At 42.1% G+C, this 19,416-nt stretch overlaps 1 protein-coding gene across 1 annotated transcript in view; it reads left to right on the top strand.

Moving 5' to 3' along the window:
* Positions 1 to 19,416, top strand: part of LOC124270952 (E3 ubiquitin-protein ligase UBR2-like) — a 71,040-nt gene that overhangs the window by 35,763 nt on the left and 15,861 nt on the right. The window contains exons 22-34 of the mRNA XM_046706019.1: positions 446 to 522; positions 1,072 to 1,166; positions 2,044 to 2,168; positions 2,624 to 2,676; positions 4,034 to 4,136; positions 4,552 to 4,600; positions 6,196 to 6,350; positions 6,875 to 6,968; positions 9,223 to 9,314; positions 10,011 to 10,258; positions 12,660 to 12,815; positions 13,156 to 13,296; positions 14,007 to 14,171. Coding sequence (XP_046561975.1) covers positions 446 to 522; positions 1,072 to 1,166; positions 2,044 to 2,168; positions 2,624 to 2,676; positions 4,034 to 4,136; positions 4,552 to 4,600; positions 6,196 to 6,350; positions 6,875 to 6,968; positions 9,223 to 9,314; positions 10,011 to 10,258; positions 12,660 to 12,815; positions 13,156 to 13,296; positions 14,007 to 14,171 — 1,553 coding nt within the window. The remainder of the gene's footprint in view (positions 1 to 445; positions 523 to 1,071; positions 1,167 to 2,043; positions 2,169 to 2,623; positions 2,677 to 4,033; positions 4,137 to 4,551; positions 4,601 to 6,195; positions 6,351 to 6,874; positions 6,969 to 9,222; positions 9,315 to 10,010; positions 10,259 to 12,659; positions 12,816 to 13,155; positions 13,297 to 14,006; positions 14,172 to 19,416) is intronic.

Genomic DNA, 19,416 nt, shown 5'->3' with positions numbered 1-19,416 from the left:
TGTGTCAGGACACTGGACCCCATTTGTCAGTACACTGGACCCAATGTGTCAGGACACTGGACCCCATTTGTCAGGACACTGGGCCTCATGTGTCAGTACACTGGACCCACATGTGTCAGGACACTGGGCCCCATGTGTCAGGACACTGGACCCCATGTGTCAGGACACTGGACCCCATTTGTCAGGACACTGGGCCCCATGTGTCAGGACACTGGACCCCATTTGTCAGGACACTGGACCCCATTTGTCAGGACACTGGGCCCCATTTGTCAGGACACTGGACCCATTCATGTGTCAGGACACTGGACGACTCCATTTGTCAGAAAACCCTCTGAGGATCTTTATAGCAGTGTGTGTATTAGAACCAAAGAATTATGTTTCCTCATCCATGATGTGTTACATCCTATTTGCTACAAGCCAACCTGTCCCAATGTGTTTGTTGTAGATTGGTGCTTCACAGATGAACCCGGACGACTTCATTGTGTCTCTCCTGCATAAGTTCAATCTACTCCACTGGGCCAGGTAATACAGGCAGATTGTTGAACTCTGACTTACATTGTGGTAAAGCAACATGATTATTTGGGCTAGTTTTCCAGATTGGCATTACAAATGGCCTACGTCATGTTAAAAAAGTTATGTCCAATGGTAAGACTGTGTCGAGGTAACTTGTATGTCACTGATAGAAGGATCAATACTGCCGACATTAGTTTTACTCTATTGTACTGAAAGCAAAGTTTTGATTGGAACTAGTTTGAATGGATCTGTAGAATCTTAGATAAATCTTCTGACACAATCAGTTTGTGAGAAAGACCTTGTGGCTGAACCTGACCGTTTAAGTGCAACAGGAAATGTGAATATTAAGAAGCCAGAATCTGACAGCATCGAAGATCCAGTAGATCATTGGAGATACGTAAGTTGGCAACAAGTTATTCCAGCTTTTTTCCAAGTCTATGAATTTGACATTTTGAATGATTTTGAAAAATTTAATGATTAAATCTTGAATTAATTCCCGGGAGTTGTATATGTTGGAAATGCATGTCCTGTGCTAACATGAGGTGCTTCCCCTTGTAGACCTGAGTATGATGTCCCGGGTGGGCAGGAGGACTCTGTACGGCAGACAGTCATGCTAGCGGAGGAGTTCCTCAACCTCCTCATCATCGTCCTGGGTGAGTCGCTACAGCTGCTGGCTGGCATAGTGCTTCCAGCATTTACTGAATGTCAGAGGTTCAGCTCTAGATTATCATTACGATGTCCATTTGAGACGAATTGTCTATATCTATTCTTAGTATTTCATGGTTAATGCCACATTCCGCAATACTCCAGCTGTAAGTGTTTTGCAGAATGTTTGTCCTAAAAATAAAAAAGTTCTTTAAGAAACTTTCATAAAAATATTGACACAGTTCACTGTTTGTTGCGAGGGAGGAGTGCAGAGAAAGGGACAGCCAGGTGTGCGAGAAGCACGTTCACAGACAAAGTTATTTATTCATTAACCTGTGCTGTGCCGTCTCCATCCGTTCTCGAACACCTGGCTGTCTCTTTCTCTGCACTCCTCCCTCGTAACAAATAGTGAACTGTGTCAATATTTTAATGATAGATTGTTAAACAACTTTTTTATTTTTAGGACAAAAATTCTGCAAAACCCTCACAGAGTGGGTATGATGTTTTGATTATGATCAGCGTTTCATTGAGTATTTTATGTTTATTAGTTTTCGAGTTAGATTGCAATTCATCGGTCCGCTTTTGAGTTTGCCGGAGACCAACTCCAGCCCAGGGCCTAGATTTTCGAAGCTCTCTTAGAGCTAAGAGTAAGATAGTCGTAAGTGACATACATTAACATTAACTTACGACTATCTTAGCGCTAAGAGAACTACGAAAATCTAGGCCCAGACATCTATGGGTCAGTATGTGGTGAGTGTATGATTGTAATGGAGTCAGTTCTTAATTGTGAGTGGAGGGATTCTGTGTTGAGTTGGCCTGTCCTGTTGGATTTAACTTGCCTCATGTCATTATCGGTCCTCACATACGTTTGGTTTCTGTCCACAGAGGAGCGCTATGTGCCTGGCATAGGGGAGATCACTCAGCAGGATGTAGTGAAAAGGGAGATAATCCATCAGTTGTGTATAGCACCGATGGCCCATAGTGAACTTGTCAAGGCATTACCAGAAGATGTGAGTGTATACATCTTGCACGTTATACTGATTGAATGACGCATATGAAGAATAATATCCTTTACAAAATATGAAATGAATGTGATGAATGCACAAGCCTGATAATAAGTAATAGCAGTTTGGAAGAAAATAAGGTCATGAAGATATTTGCTGCTTGCCGCAGGCATCAGTCAACAGATTTTACTCGGAAAGTTATTAACATGATGAAATAATGGATGATTGTAGAAGTAGTAGAGGTTTTGAGGCCTCTATGTTTATACTGGTAGGACTATAGAAGCAAACTTAAATGATTTTATCAAGTAGCATCAGCTGATATTTGACACCTAACCTTTTGATTGTTTACATTCAGTGATCTAGAATGTTTCTGAGGTATAGTGTTTTGCCATCAGGACCTAGATGGTTTTATTGGTGTTATGTTTTGCCATCCTAGATGACTGTGTGATATATATTTACAGCACAACAATGAGACAGGTGTTGAAGATGTTGTCAGCGAGGTTGCCAACTTCAGGTAGGGGACAAGTCCTGTTTCAGTTTGAAAAAGGGGATGTAGTGTAGCCTTGTGGTTAAAGTGTTCACTTACCACGTCAAAGCCAGGGTTCAGTTCCCTACATGGCTACATTGTTTGAAGCCCTTTTCTTTTGCCTTACCAGGGCGGTTGGGTAGCCTAATGGTTAAAGTGTTGGCTCGTCACGCCGAAGACCCGGGTTCGAATCCCCACATGGGGACAATGTGTGAAGCCCATTTCTGGTGTCCCCTGCCGTGATGTTGCTGGAATATTGCTAAAAGCGGCGTATAAAACCAAACTCAGTCAGCCTTTTGCCTTACCCCTTGGTAATAGTGGAATATTACTAAAAGTGGCATAAAACTAAACTCACTTTCAGATTGATAGAACAGGCAGTGTACAGCCTCGTTTATTCCTGGTGATGTTTTCACCCTTTTCTTCCATTTGTTGTAATTATCTGAGATAGCATGATTCCATCTTCATTTGACCAGCCAGTCAAACCAATGATGTAGATGGGTAAAGCAAGATAGGGTTTAACACGACGTTGTGGATTCTTTTACTTACATTTCATCATGCATAGCCTTGTGTGTGACTTACGCCAGTTTGAGCTACTGCCGGCAGAGATTCTTTGTCTCTGTTTATCATGGATACTCCTCTCAGACATCAGTATGCTGATTCCATGACTGCTGTAAGATCTGTCCCTGCTGAATTCTGCAGCCAGACTTTCAGTGTTCCTCAGAAAATGTTTATAAATTCTGCAAGAATCTCATAAATTTCATGATGAGTTAAGGCAGACTTATCGATTGTTAACTGACAGTCACAGTCTGAATCTGTGAGAAATGCTCCTTGTAAGCTCAGTACCAATACTGTGCTTATTTTCCAACATAACCAGAATATGATAACACGATGCCATTTTAGAAAGTGGTCAAATGTATCATATGTTATATTTGGGATTACACTTTCTTAATAAAATACAGCCGCCTAACTAACTTAGCCACCGCAACTTCCACGTGGAAGAGTGGATTAGGCAGCTGACTTTGTGCCTGACTCTGAGGGTGTAGGTTCGAATCCCGAATGGGACTCAACCCCACAAAAGTACTAGAATTTGTACTTCATGAAGAAAGTGTAATCCCAAATATAACATATGTTACAACCAGAGTATTGATTTCAACACTTTTGTCATGTTATGTTGGCTCTGTTATGTTGAAGTAGTCTTGTTTACATGCTTTGCCTGCCTCTACAAACCATTTGTTTTAAGGGCTCTGGGACCAGTTCTATGCATTATCACAATTCATGATGCAATACTACTCCAAGTTCTGTAGCTCCATACTCGCTGTCATTGTGTGTGTGTATTGCTCCACAGGAAGCCGTCCTCTACTGACAAGGGGAAGTATGAGTTGAAGGAGGAGTTCTACAGCCAGTATTGCCCATACTTTTACCACTACACCAAGACAGACCAGTCCAAGGTATGGTCTTTCATTGAAAAGATACACCCCAAGTTCTGATATTAATATTGTTAAAATATACAGATTCAATCAAGTGCTCAACTGTTTGGGTTTTTTAAATGTTTTTGGATTTTTTCATGTTTCATGTCTTTTTAAATTCCATCCAATAAATAAAAAATGACAGTTGTACCCAATAGACTGCTTCCAGTGATCTTCTCAAGTAACACAACTGAGAGGACTAAAGTCAACCAGCAGTACATTAATCAGTTTAAGTGTCGCTGACAACTTTACAGGCAGTTTTTGTAGTCAGGGGTTTGAGTGTGAGATACTATTAAAGATGAGAGGTGAATATTTCAAGCACATTGTGTGGATTTGTTTGACCTGTGTCAAGAAAAATCCAGGAATTCTAACTGACTTTGTTTTTCCTCCTCCTCAGTCTGAAGAAACCCAAAGAAAAAGGAAGAAGCAACAAGATGAGGATCAAGGTTTGTAACTTTACACTTGATAAAAACAGGGATTGTCGAGTGTCCACTTACTGATAACATGAATTACAGTCAAATCCCGATGAGTCGAATGCGGTGTCTCGAATATTATGCATAACTCGAAGTACCTGTCGGTCCCGACCATTCCCTGTTATAGTTGTCATCATTTGAATACCGGTTACACGAATTCGTCTCATAAATACACACGATGACTCGAGAAGGAAATTTGGTCCCATGAGATTCAAACAACAGCAATCTTGTATACATAAGCCGAAGTCAGTCAATGAGAAGTTGATTGGTGTAGCAAACTGATCCAATTAACAAACCAGCGCGGCTCACACCTTTCCGCCACTGATGGGTGAGTTCAAAAGGCAGATCAGTGATTTTACTGAAATCACTGTCTGTGCTTATCAGACTGGAACTGATAAGGTGTCCCTATTAGTGATATGGAAATCATTAGATAAACAAATGCTTAGGCGGAAGAATTAGGACTGGATCATCTTTTTTTTCTACCCTCATAGACATACCTATGTCTCGAATACATCGATAAGTTGAATTTATTACTTGGTCCCCAGCGATTCGACTCGTCAGGATTTGACTGTATTCTTATCAGTCGCAAGTCTCACATAGGACAAAGAGTGTTTGATAATTCACACTTAAGATGCCTGTACTGGGGGAGATGAGAGTGCTAGATGTCCACTTGTCAGGTTTGCTGTTCATGCCTCTAACATGGCATGTTCAGTGTTTTCTTTAGGCAAACCACTTTTGGATACAGATTTACTCGAGTGATTTTAACAAGAAATAAAGTGTTAAAATGCTGCATTTTGTCTAATGTGTGTTTGTTTGGAACATGTGTTTAGTTTGTTTAAACTCTTTATGAAAAATAAGTGGGAAATATTTGTCTGTCTGGACACATTATGTTTTCTATGTTTAATAAGCATTGATTAGTCAAAGAGTTAAGTAAATGGAGGATTTCTAATGTTATATATATATATGTACAGTTATTTCAGAATGGCACATTTTTGGACATCAACTGATTGTATTCTCAAGTACCCCCACTTCTTATTCAAGTTTAGTAGTGCTGTAGAATGTCCTTTCAAAACTTCATAAAATGATGCAAATGTCCTTTCGCTATTTGCCTCATTCTAAAATCAGTTGTTATGCTGTTTCTGCCATTCTGAATTATCAGTTAGATTATAAATATCTCCATGTAATGAAGGTGACTAATGCTGTTTTCAATCTGCTGAGCTTGAGACCCGTGGAGATCCAGCAGAAACCACTGCTTGTTGTAAGAGGCGACTAACAGGATACATGTCATCATATCCCAATTAGACCCGTGAAGATCCGGGGTAGAATAGGTCTTCAGCAACCCATGCTTGTCGTAAAAAGGCGACTAACAGGATCGGGTGGTCAGGCTCGCTGACTTGGTTGACACATGTCATCGGTTCCCAATTGCACAGATCGATGCTCATGCTGTTGATCACTGGATTGTCTGGTCCAGACTCGATTATTTACAGACCGCCGCCATATAGATGGAATATGGTTGAGTGTGGCGTTAAGCTACAAACACAAACTGAGCATGACATCTTGTGTTGCAGCTCTTCCCCCTCCAGTACCTCCGTCCTTAACCTCACAGTTCCAGCCACTGGTCAACATCCTACAGTGTGACGTCATGCTGCATATCATGCGAGTTGTTCTCACACGCACAGCTGCACAAAGGTCAAGGTCATGGTCAGAAGCCCAGTTTGAGAGGGTAAGGATGAAATGCTGGTCAAGTGTTACTCTACATATTATCCTTGCAGGACAACTGATTGTTGAATGATGTGTAGTCTATGCCTTAGTTAATAATAAATAATAAGTGCATTTATAATGCACTAAACTCCATTCACTAGGTGAATGTTCATAGCACTAACAATCAAAGCCCAGCATATTATTACCCCGGATAATCAAAGCTGCCTGTTAGACGCTAGAAGGTTATAGTCACATGACTTATCCCACTGGGTACCCATTTTCTACTGGGTGAACAGAGGCGATTTTGAACAAACTCACTTGCCTAAGGTGAGACAACATGTATCACATGTACTTTGTTGTGGGGCAGGACTGAAGTCCTAGAAACTCTCATGAGTCAAGCTGCCAAACCTGGTCACCCATCCACAGACTATACACGCCCAATATTGCTTATATTCAACTGATTGTGACCTGAGCTCTATGCACAGGACCACACACCACCACAGTTGCCGCAGTTAGCCATCTTAACATGTAGTTTATTGTTTTCAGATTCTATATATCATTGGAATAGCTCTCCATGAGCAGCGCAGAGCAATTGACATGAACAACACAAGCTTTGATTTCCTCAATAAGGCTGTGAAAGGTAATTTCAAGACTCTATCTTTTTGTTTTGTCACAGTTAGATTGATACAGTAATGACCTCAAGAACCTCTACATTGACTGATGTCCTAAAGATTAGAACACTAATAAATATAATCACAACCGGTTGGCCAATCTGTGCAAGAACCAGAGTATATGCAAGTGTTTTATCCAGGACAGTGTAACTTAACACAAGTTTATGGTGACTATACAAAAAAGATTTGTACCCGTGTCAAAATTGCAGAGAATGTCTTGTTGTGTCAGTTGCCTGTGTTGTGTGACACAAGTTTAAGGTGACTGTTGTGTTGTGTTTACAGACAACGGCTTGTTGTGACACTGGCCTGTGTTGTGTGACACAAGTTTAAGGTTACTGTTGTGTTTACAGACAATGGCTTGTTGTGACACTGGCCTGTGTTGTGTGACACAAGTTTAAGGTTACTGTTGTTGTGTTTACAGACAATGTCAGGCTTGTTGTGACACAAGTTTAAAGGGACTGTGTGTGTGTGATTTGTCAGTTGTTGTGACACAAGTTTAAGGTTACTGTTGTGTTTACAGACAATGGCTTGTTGTGACACTGGCCTGTGTTGTGTGACACAAGTTTAAGGTTACTGTTGTGTTTACAGACAATGGCTTGTTGTGACACTGGCCTGTGTTGTGTGACACAAGTTTAAGGTGACTGTTGTGTTGTGTTTACAGACAACGGCTTGTTGTGACACTGGCCTGTGTTGTGTGACACAAGTTTAAAGGTCACATGCAACCAAAAAATCAAACATAATTAAAACACAATTATCACTTCTTCATGACATATAATATGCATTGCTGATTATGAAAAAACAAATGAACAAAATTATAAGCGTATAATCGCAAATCAAAAGTGCAATATTTTGTACTTGGGTTTACCTCCCTCGAAATGAAGTAGGCGGGATACCGAACCCAGTCAGAGCGGGTGGGTGTGCACTCAAGCGTAACGGCTGGTTCATTTGCAGATGCTGCCTCCACGGCTTATTGTGTGTATATATATAGAGATGTTGGGTTTTGTAAATACATGATCAGTTTTTGTGTATAACATTTTGCAATCAACAGACATCATAACATGTCATGTGTTCAAGTATCACACCTGCCTGTCTGTGTAATTACATAATGTGACAGAGACCGAACTCGGGCCATAAATCAATGCGTTTTGTTTATGGTGTATAGCCTGATTGGTGTTAAGTTCAAATTGCATGTGGTCAGTGATCGCAGTTGTGTACTGAATATTGTCATTAGCAGACAGGCAGGCAGACACACAGGTGTCAATAAAACAAGACATTGAGTTTTGTCTGTGACAACGACATATCTATATCACAGTTAGAAATTGTGTCAACGCTAAATAATGACATTGCTTTTAAGTATCGAACTGAGAAAGTGACTCGGTAAGAAGAACGTGTGGTGAAATAGACAAATGAAATTATATGAACAGTTTATTTACTGTCATAACATATAAAAGCTCGCGCCTGTGAGATATCAACAAAACATTATGAAAATAGCTCACACCAAAGCCTTCACCGAAGTATTCACCAGACAGCCCGCTTCCAAGTTGCGCGAACCTATTTCACTGCGCACATGCTATGAGCGCAGCCCAGCTGTTGAAACCCGGTTTCCCCAGAAAAGTCTGGGGAAATTTAGTGAAACGTTTGAACTCCGATTTCGCGCGGTTTTTTTCATCGCGTTATTTTTTAACTTTATAACTTGAATTTGCATTTTTGATGATTTGTTTCGGTAAGTCCATACCGAAAGGTATCAGAATCTGCAAAGTTGTGTTTTACGTTGCATGTGACCTTTAAGGTTACTGTTGTGTTTACAGACAATGGCTTGTTGTGACACTGGCCTGTGTTGTGTGACACAAGTTTAAGGTTACTGTTGTGTTTACAGACAATGGCTTGTTGTGACACTGGCCTGTGTTGTGTGACACAAGTTTAAGGTTACTGTTGTGTTTACAGACAACGGCTTGTTGTGACACTGGCCTGTGTTGTGTGACACAAGTTTAAGGTGACTGTTGTGTTGTGTTTACAGACAATGGCTTGTTGTGACACTTGCCTGTGTTGTGTGACACAAGTTTAAGGTGACTGTGTTGTGTTTACAGACAATGGCTTGTTGTGACACTGGCCTGTGTTGTGTGACACAAGTTTAAGGTTACTGTTGTGTTTACAGACAATGGCTTGTTGTGTCACTGGCCTGTGTTGTGTGACACAAGTTTAAGGTTACTGTTGTGTTTACAGACAATGGCTTGTTGTCGCTGCTGCAGACCCTGGTGGGCAACCAGAACGTCAGCCAGGATCCGGTGAAAGACCTACTTACTTGGATGCTGAAGGTGCGTCACACTGGACATAATCTGTAGGATGCTGTAGATAATGGGCAGTCGGGTAGCCTTGTGGTTAAATATTCATTGTGTCAGATAATCTGATTGATTATTGGATGCCACATGGGTACCAAGCGTAAAGAGAATATTTGGTATTCTCTGTTGTGATAAGCTGCAAATTTTTTTAGGGCAGAGTAGTACTGTATTCAGTAACTCACTCAATTAAACGATACTTGTGGTCACTCCAATTTGTTTCCGTAATTTTGATCAGTAATGAACTGTGACCCAGAATACAAATGTGATCAAATGTGCCCATTTTACTATTACATTTGGTGTTTTCAATATCTAGGGGGTATTTGAAATGATAAAAAATGATGACTTGAAATAGAAACATTTACAATTTGTGTTGAAGGAAGCTTGCTGTGACCGTAAGAGATTATCATGTAATACTTGCTTGTGAAGTGTTGAGGATGCCGAACTGATCAGTGTTTTGTCCAGAAAACTGCCTCAGATTCATGACAATTAATGTGACCATTCCTGGGAAATGACATTGGCTTCACTTAAGCCAGATAGATGTAGTTTCTGTGTCCAGTTTTCAAGCAATGGTATCACCATGATTGTTGTAAGCCTATGTTCAAGGGTGAAGGTTATGGTCATCATAAATACATGGCCCTGGTGCAGGTACTTATTCCAGAATGTTTTGTGCAGCAATTTGCCGAGATCTGCACCCGGAAGGACAGTTCTGTGGATGTGGGGACGCTGGGGAACATCGCCAGTGGCCGGGACCACAAGACAGAGGCAGAGAAGAAGAGGAAAGCCGAGCGGGCAGCGAAACGCAGGGCAAGGGTCATGGCTCAGATGTCCAAGATGCAGAGGAACTTTATTGCAGAGAATGCTGATCTGTTTGAAAACACCAGCACAGACCTGAAGGCTGCCACTTCTGATATGGATCTGAGGTAAGTGGATGGAATTAAAGGATAACAGGGATTATACCACTTTGATCATATCTCATTAAGTTCTTTGTGTCATCCAATGGTCACTATTAAGTGCCATGGTTTAAAAGTCTTGAGGGAAACCACCCTAGATGTGTTTATCTATGTGTAACATGCTCTATACAATAAGGATGTGATTTTCGCAAAAGTCTTTTGTGCCTGCAGTGAACTTGGACATCTCTAGTTTTGCTGGATGAATATGCTAGGTTTCATTACAGGGATGACATGGAAATATAATTCTCTTTAACATTTTATTCCTGATCACTGTGACTACTTTGATAATGTTAAGGCATAAAGCAACATTTCCTCAATATTGTTAAGTTCAACGTTAAACCTCATTTCACCTCACCTCACAAACTTCAGCTACAGAAATAAAGTCCACTTGGTGAATCTGGAATTTAGTTCCTACCAAACTGTGCTGGTAGTGACACATGACTTCATGACCATCACGTTGATGACGCACTGTAGTAGCCAAACGCTATGGGTTCCTACCACACTGTGCTGGTAGTGACACATGACTTCTTGACCATCACGTTGATGACGCACTGTAGTAGCCAAACGCTATGGGTTCCTACCACACTGTGCTGGTAGTGACATGTGACTTCCTGACCATCACGTTGATGACGCACTGTAGTAGCTAAACGCTATGGGTTCCTACCACACTGTGCTGGTAGTGACACGTGACTTCATGACCATCACGTTGATGACGCACTGTAGTAGCCAAACGCTATGGGTTCCTACCACACTGTGCTGGTAGTGACACGTGACTTCATGACCATCACGTTGATGACGCACTGTAGTAGCCAAACGCTATGGGTTCCTACCACACTGTGCTGGTAGTGACACGTGACTTCATGACCATCACGTTGATGACGCATTGTAGTAGCCAAACGCTATGGGTTCCTACCACACTGTGCTGGTAGTGACACATGACTTCATGACCATCACGTTGATGACGCACTGTAGTAGCCAAATGCTATGGGTTCCTACCACACTGTGCTGGTAGTGACACGTGACTTCATGACCATCACGTTGATGACGCACTGTAGTAGGCAAACGCTATGGGTTCCTACCACACTGTGCTGGTAGTGACACGTGACTTCATGACCATCACGTTGATGACGCACTGTAGTAGCCAAACGCTATGGGTTCCTACCACACTGTGCTGGTAGTGACACGTGACTTCATGACCATCACTGTAGTAGCCAAGACCATCACTGTAGTAGCCTAAAGCACGCGTCTTTAACTATAATAGTTCAGGGCGAAAGTGTGCTTTATTACACTATACATGGTGGTATTCTTTTCTAAGATGCTAAATTTAATACTTTCTCAGGATAATTACGATTAATCTAAGGCAGAAAACAAACGACGGTGTCGGTGACCTAAATTAAGAATCCTCGCACAGGGCTAACTGGCGCGTTGTTCCATTGATGTGTCTTGCCCCCTTGTCTTTCCCCCCCCACATTAAGACGAATGTTCCCAAAAATACAAATGATAAACAGTTTGATGTCGGTTTACGTTCGGATTAAATATCTTCTCTAAATTACTTTAATTAGATCTGTGATTAACGTAAACCACATGGGGCAATATGAACGTCGCATTTCTACTACCAAAGTAAGTTTACATCTGTACATTCAGATGAAGCTGAGTAGTCACGCGACATTCCAGGATTGCATTGTGGGAATGTAAACATTGCGAACGTTACCGTGTCGCTGAAAACTTGTGAGTCAAATTGAGACATTTAAAACGTCGGAAACCATAAACACAATGTTTCCACCAGTGATATTAGCTGGGTGAAGCAACTGCAAACCAAGAAACGGGATGCAACGGAGTAGTTTACTGTAGGAGGGGATGGCAACTGACATGCATCGTGACATCGCTTTACATTGTGACGTAATGCAAACTTGTTCGATTACGAGGGGCAGAATAGAATGGTATTACAATGTGACTTAATGTAAAAAGTGCACATTATCGTCTGATAAAGTACTGTCGGCGCCTTTGATCTTTCACTGAAGCATCTTAGAATATTGCATAAATAGCAGTCACTGGATCATCTGGTTCAAACTTGGTTGTTTACATCATACCTTTCATATAAGTGAAATATTGCTTAGTACGTTTAGCACAACCCACCCATGAATGCATTCATATAACTCACTCTCTCACTCTCTCTGACACACAGTCACTCACACTCACAGAGAGAGACAGAGAGAGTATCACACAGTCACTCACACACACAGTCACTCACAGAGAGAGAGAGAGAGAGAGAGAGTCTCACACACGCACAGTCAAACACTCACAAATCATTATGCAGGTGTCAGCTCCCTCACTCACACATAAATTGTCACATGGGCCGCCTCTGTTCCAGTGAGAGTCTTCCTGTCGGCTTCCCTGTAGCCCTGGGCAGCTGTCGCAGCAGTGCGGTCGTCACGGCGCCCATCCACGCCACATGTATCCTGTGTCAGGAGGAACAGGAAGTCACATGTAGCGGCAAAGCCATGGTCCTTGCGGCTTTTGTACAGAGGTATGTTTAAAAAAAAGGTGTTCACACTTATTTTGCACTGTAATAGGGTTCTCGAGTCAAGACTGATGTTGTGGTATATTTGTTCAATCCTCAGCTGCTTCTTTACCTTACAGTGTATGAAGTGTTACTTCTTGTATTTCTTCCCCAGATTGGCCATACCATACTCACTGCCTAAAAATTGTCAGAAAATGTGATGTCAGATCGTTTTGCCGATTTTTAATGTCTTAAAGTCTAGTAAAAGGTGAATGGTACCGTGTGTACTGTCACTACAAGTTCTGTGTATACATGTGAATCTTGTAATGTGTATTAGCGTATCATGTGACGTGTGAACCTGTTTCAGATCCACTGTGTTGTCGCAGTGTCGGGGCAAGAGTGCGGAGAACAAGGAAGACTTTGACCCCATGTTTATGCTCCCTGACCTCCTCGTCGGCACCTACACCAGCTCCTGTGGCCATGTGATGCACCATGACTGCTGGCAGAGGTAGGAACATAATACCCTTTCCCTTCAGTATTGTTTGGGATCATTAGTCAGAACCTGGGTTAGTTAGATCCCCAGCTCCTGGCTGTGAAAAGCTGTTAAGTGCTATCAGTTGATCAATATCTTTGATGATTGCCTGCTGTCATGTGCTGAGGGCATGTATCTTGTTGCCACTGTCACTGGTTAACCTCTCTGGTATATTGCTTAATTTGGCTGCAAACAAGATTCACTCACTTACTCATCAGTAGTTGGTTTACAAAGATGTATTTTCACATGACCTCAAAGTCTGATTTGTTTGGAGAACTCACCTGACTGTTTGTTATTTTGATGGATCCAATGCAATATTCCACGTTGAATTGGAAATTACTCGATACTGATTGGACAAACTGTTTATGAAATCTCAGTAAACCCACTCAGAATGAAACAGTCATTTTGAATTCTTCACCTTAGGTTTAACTCTTTGGAATAATGTAGCATTATATCCGAGTGAAAGTATGACAGCATTTACTTGGCACAAGCCTGGTTTTAGGATCCAAATCCAAAAGGTTTACGAACTGGGATTGTTCTATAAACATCACTGTAGTCATCCAGATGATGTGACAATAGGTATGTACTGGTTTAGCAACTCATGTTTTGTCACTGTTATAAAGCTTTAAATACTGAGAGTAAATCTTGAAAACTTGTTTGCTTGACATTTTGCAATTTATTCCCAGGTACTTTGACAATGTGATGAACAAGGAGCGGCGGCGGCCTCTACGTTTCCGCCACAGCTACAGCTACGACATAGACAAGATGGAATATTTATGTCCCCTCTGTGAGGGCCTCAGCAACACTGTGATACCCATCGTCCCTCCTCTCGTCTCCATGCTGGCAGACACGTACGTACACTTGTCACATGTCTTGTAACATTCGACCTGCAGGTATTGGAGGTAGGAATACAGGTCCCTCGCTGTAAGAGGCAAATATGATTTGATTTATGTCATGTATCTGACTATATGAATCAGGTGAGTGACTTTGTCTGCTCACAATATAAATCACTGGACTGAATGGTCAAGAGTTGAATCTATTTTTTACCTTATCCTGCATTACTCCTTAATGCATTTACTGCTTTCCTTTGACAAGACGAAGCTGTGAGATGGAATCATGAAAGAGAAGTTGTTCCAACTAAGCGAGCCGTCATACTTCCCCCCCGCAAACCAACATCACATCTTGTTGGACAATATAAACATTTTGTTACACAAGAAAGCCATAGAGATAGTGCAGGGGCTGACTTGGACACCGACAAGTTCAGAATGATCCACAATCTATCTCGGTTTAACGAACGTTATCTGGAACCCCCGCCTCACTTCCAAATGACAACGTTGAGACTGCTCAGGACCGGAATCAGCGCTCACGACTACCTGTCTCGACTTGCATGACGCGTATTTGCATGTGCCAATCCACCCCAGCTACAGGCGTTTCCTCAGGTTTATTTTCAATGGTATCCATTACCAATGGGCAGTACTCCCGTTTGGAATTTCTTCGGCCCTGTGGCTTTTCACACGAATAGCCAAGCCAATAGCAGCCTATCTACACCTGAGGAACATTCCATTCGAGTCTTACAACGACAACAGTCTCCGCAATCAGCAGGACCCGTCAACTCTTGTCTTTCACAGGGATTTCACCAGACGCCTGCTTCATCAGCTGGGATGGATTGTCAACAAGCAGAAGTCGGAACTCACTCCCTCTTGCACGCTACAGTTCATAGGGGGATTGTTCCAGACACTCTGAAGCTCTTATCCTTTACAAGGGACCGCTGGCTCAAGATTCTGCAGCATCTTTATCCAGCGCTGCATCAATCTCGTAGTGGCAAGTACTTCTGGGGTTACTAACGTCAGCTCAGGTTTTGACAACCAGAGGTCGCCTTCAGCTACGTCCGATCCAAATTTTCTTAGCCCATTCATCAGGCACCAGGATCAGTCGGTCTCCATCACACTACTGTTTCACCTCAAGATGTACCTATGGTGGTGGACGATAGAGTCGAAAGTCTCAGGAGGCGTCTCCTTGACTGTGCTAACACCTACTCTATGCCTGTTCCGTAGACGCGTCTCTCCGGGGCTGGGGAGCCCATTTGAGGGAGAGGTCGTCTCTCCAGGGCTGGGGAGCCCATTTGAGGGAGACGTCGTCTCTGGGCATTTCGATTTTTTCATCTTGTCGATCGCCTGGACTTGAAGTTCATCGTCCAGCATATTCTGGGTTGCAGAAACATTCTTGCGGAAGACCTTTCCAGACTGGACAGGATAGCGCCCACAGAATGGAAGCTACACCCGGAGGCATTCGACATCATTTGTTGCCTTCTCGGCCGTCCCAACAAAGACTTGTTTGCCACCAGTCAGAACTTCAAGATTCGAACCTACATATCTCTGGTTCCGGATCCACAAGCGTGGGCTGGGGACGCTGTCAGCGTTCCTTGGGAAAACCTTAGCGCATACGCTTTTCCACCACCGGTACTTCTACCCAGGGCCCTTCAAAAGGTCAGAGCGACTCACCACCTCTCACATATTTTTACGACCTCACAAAGAAGACGATTTTTTCTCCATGCGTTGGCCACGGCAACTTGGGTGAGTGTGCTGCATGCTCTCGATGTCACCCGTGTTCGATTTAAACGGACCTTTCATGGAGTCGTCCACCTGGGACTGTGCTGGGACTTCATTGCAAAAAATCAACTCCCAGGACAGCCTGACAGATCTTCACGATTCCACCTCTCTCTCTTCGATTGTGGGATTTGATGATGACGTAGAACTTCATTTATGCCCGGTTTGTGCACTTTGGTGTTTTGTTTGTCAGTCTAAGGCTCATCGTGGTGCAAGGAAACGGCTCTTTATTCCTGTCTCCAAGACATCCAAAGCTGAAGTTAGTCGTAACACGTTGGCGTTATGGTTGCGAGCCACCATTCTCCAGGCTTATGAAGCTGCCGACTTGGACCCTCCGCGGGCTAACAACCCTCATGAGATCAGAGCGGTAGCCTCCACGATGGCCCAACATAGTAATTGTTCCATTAACTCCATCATGAAAGGATGCTTTTGGAAATCCGATACAGTTTTCGCCAGTCACTACTTGAGGGACGTTGTAGAGGGCGTACACAGTTTTGGTCCCCTGGTGGTGGCACAGCAGGTTACCAATCCCGATCACCATTAACTCCACGCCAGTCCTGAGCGAGCCTTGTGACTCTCTTGGTGTATGTCACCCTAGACGAGCAGGTTACATGATGTTTGCATTTGCTCGGTAGGTCAGTTTCAGATTGTAGCGTTTGCTTCTGTTTTACTGCTATCCTACCTGGGCGCCTTCCATTCCTCACCCTCTCTTGGATTCTTCGACCACGACTACTGACGGATTATCTCCTGCGATGTGAGAGGTTTCTTTTTCTCATGAGTAATTCTCATTATATTTGTGTACTTATCCTGCATTACTGAGTGTCGTTGCCCGCCCATCGCTGTGCTACCTCCTCATGATGGTTTTCTTCAGATGTTACGATCCAGCAATAATGTGAAAATACGTGACGTCAGCACTTTTTGGGTCACGTGGTCGCAGTGCGATGGCAGTATGGCGCCTCGCTGAGTTGGAACAACTTCTCTTCGATGATTCCATCGCACAGCTTCGTCTTGTCAAAGGAAAGCAGTAAATGCATTAAGGAGTAATGCAGGATAAGTATACAAATATAAACAAGAAAAAATTGTGTCCAGGGACACGGATGCCCCCGCTGCTGTAGGAAGAGTTCCCTACACTGAGTGTGCTCTGGTGATTAATTTCTACTAAATAAATATCAAGGTTGATTATAAAATAAATATATCCTATTTCACTATCATCAGAGAGAAATTCAACAAAATTTATCGAAGTTCAAATGTCTCTAAACATACAAAAAACTATAAAATACAAAAACAAAATATGAGGTGCACACCTTTAGAGTCTCTATAAAAGACATATGTAAGCTAAATGAGTTTTGTGCAGTGGTTTTTGAGGAGAAGTGGATAAAGTACACCCCCTGTTGTATGGGACGAACAGGATGAATAGAACTAAGTTCAAACATCTGTAGAAGTGACAAAATTACGAAATTGGATGAGATGCACACCTTTAGAGTCCCAATGAAACACACGTAGAAGTTCAATCAATTCTGTTGAGCAGCTTTTGTGGAGAAGTGGATAGACTTCATCCCCTATAACACTATATTCAGAGAGAAATTCAACAAAGTTTATGTAAGTTCAAACGGCATTAAAATGAGGAAAATAAATAAAATACAAAATCAAAAATATGAGGATGCGCCTTTAGAGTCCCTATAAAGCACATGTGTAAACTAAATGAATTCCATAAAGTAGTTTTGAGAAGTGGATAACATACACCCCTGTTGGATGTAACGAACAGGCTGAATAGAACAAAATTCAACTACTGTAAGCGTATTATATTTGGCGCAGGGTTTTATTTTCACAAGAGAAACATTTTAGCGAAAATTTATACACCCTTGAATAAACCTGTCATTCAGTCAGTCTAGCACGCTAAGCCCCTGAGTTGTTACCATAAACATCAAGTTTGAAGACAGAAATCTACGGGAATCTTAAAATGACTGATAGTAGCATAAAGAATCATACTTAACTGTCGCTGTAATGTATTTCCCAAAACATAATTAAATAATGAGCCAAATCCCATCGCGAATTAGCGAAAACAGCAATGTTTGTTGTGGCCGCCATGGAAATTGGTCACATGACAGATGGTTTGATACAAAAACAGATTACCATGAAGCGACTTCGGAAAGAAATAATACAGCAGTATTTTATTTATTCATTAAGATTTTATTTACCAGTACATCATGAAGCGAATAGTCACTTCACACTCAATCATCTCATTCACAACAACCTGGCTTGTTTGAAATCACAAAAGAGCTTCATATACAGTAGTAGAGTTAATTAGATCAGATCGTCAAATTCGAACATAAGACTGATGTGTTTTCATCTCTTCCGTGAGTAAGCGGATTACTGTGTACTAGTATATCGCACAGATAGGGATTTCCTGTGAGTAAGCAATAAGCGCTACGCCCTGACAGGTTAAGCCACTCTGTTTGTTTTCACTGCTATTAGTTGCGAGCCAAAGAGACAGCTGGCAGTTCCGGCAATTACTGATTGGCGGGAATAATTGACAGCGATGTAGTCTAAACTGTCAATTCGAAAAATTACCCACTTAGCGAAAATAAGTACATTTACAGTAAGTTAAAACATCTGTTAAAGTGACAAAATTAAGAAATTGCATAAAAATTATGAAATGCACACCTTTAGAGTCCCTACGAAGAAGACATGTAGAAGTTCATTCAATTCTGTTGAGCAGCTTTTGTGGAGAAGTGGATAGACTTCATCCCTATTACACTATCATCATAGAAATTCAGCAAATGTATATTCCCTGTGGAAAGTACGACGGACGGAGATGCGGACGGTTGGTAACCCTATATGCCCCCAGCCATATATGGGGCGGGGGCATAAAAATATCTAGATTTTACTAGTTGCAAAGTGAAACGCCATCAAATAGCTGGAATATTGCTGAGTGCCGCACTCAACAACAAAAATGAACAACAAATAGGCAGGACAACAATTGCTCAATATTCCCAGCAAAGCAAAAGTTTTTTTGACTGAGTACATGTACACTAACTTGAATATATGTAACCTGTCACAACAGACTTGGCAGCTATTTTAGACACTTGATGTAACCCGGTGCTATGTATGTACTGTTGTCAAGCAGCCTTGTTCCACTTTCCGCATTATTTTAAAAGTCCTTTCAAAGCTCCCCTGCCATGGTGTTGCTGATGTGTTGCTGATGCACTAGCAGTTCATACTGTACCCCCTGGAAGGGCAGTGTTGTCTCATGTAGGTCACTGTTCATCCTACCCGATTTTTAAACGTAGTATATTTGTTCCTTTAAATTTCGGCTAAACTTGTCCTACAATCGCCAGCAGCTGAAGGGATGGTGTAAATCCAACTAGGGTCCATGCAGGTATCAAAGGTACTGTAAGTCCCCATGGTCCCTAGTATGGTGATCTACCTTCAGTTGTTGGCGATCTATAGCCCATTTTTACATTGTATTGTCCAGAAATAATTTTCTACT

Source organism: Haliotis rubra, unplaced genomic scaffold (genome assembly GCF_003918875.1).
Source record: "Haliotis rubra isolate DU_JTF1 unplaced genomic scaffold, ASM391887v1 Scf156, whole genome shotgun sequence".
In the NCBI taxonomy this organism is placed as follows: Eukaryota; Metazoa; Mollusca; class Gastropoda; order Lepetellida; family Haliotidae; genus Haliotis; species Haliotis rubra.
This window is presented reverse-complemented; position numbering and strand designations above follow the sequence as displayed.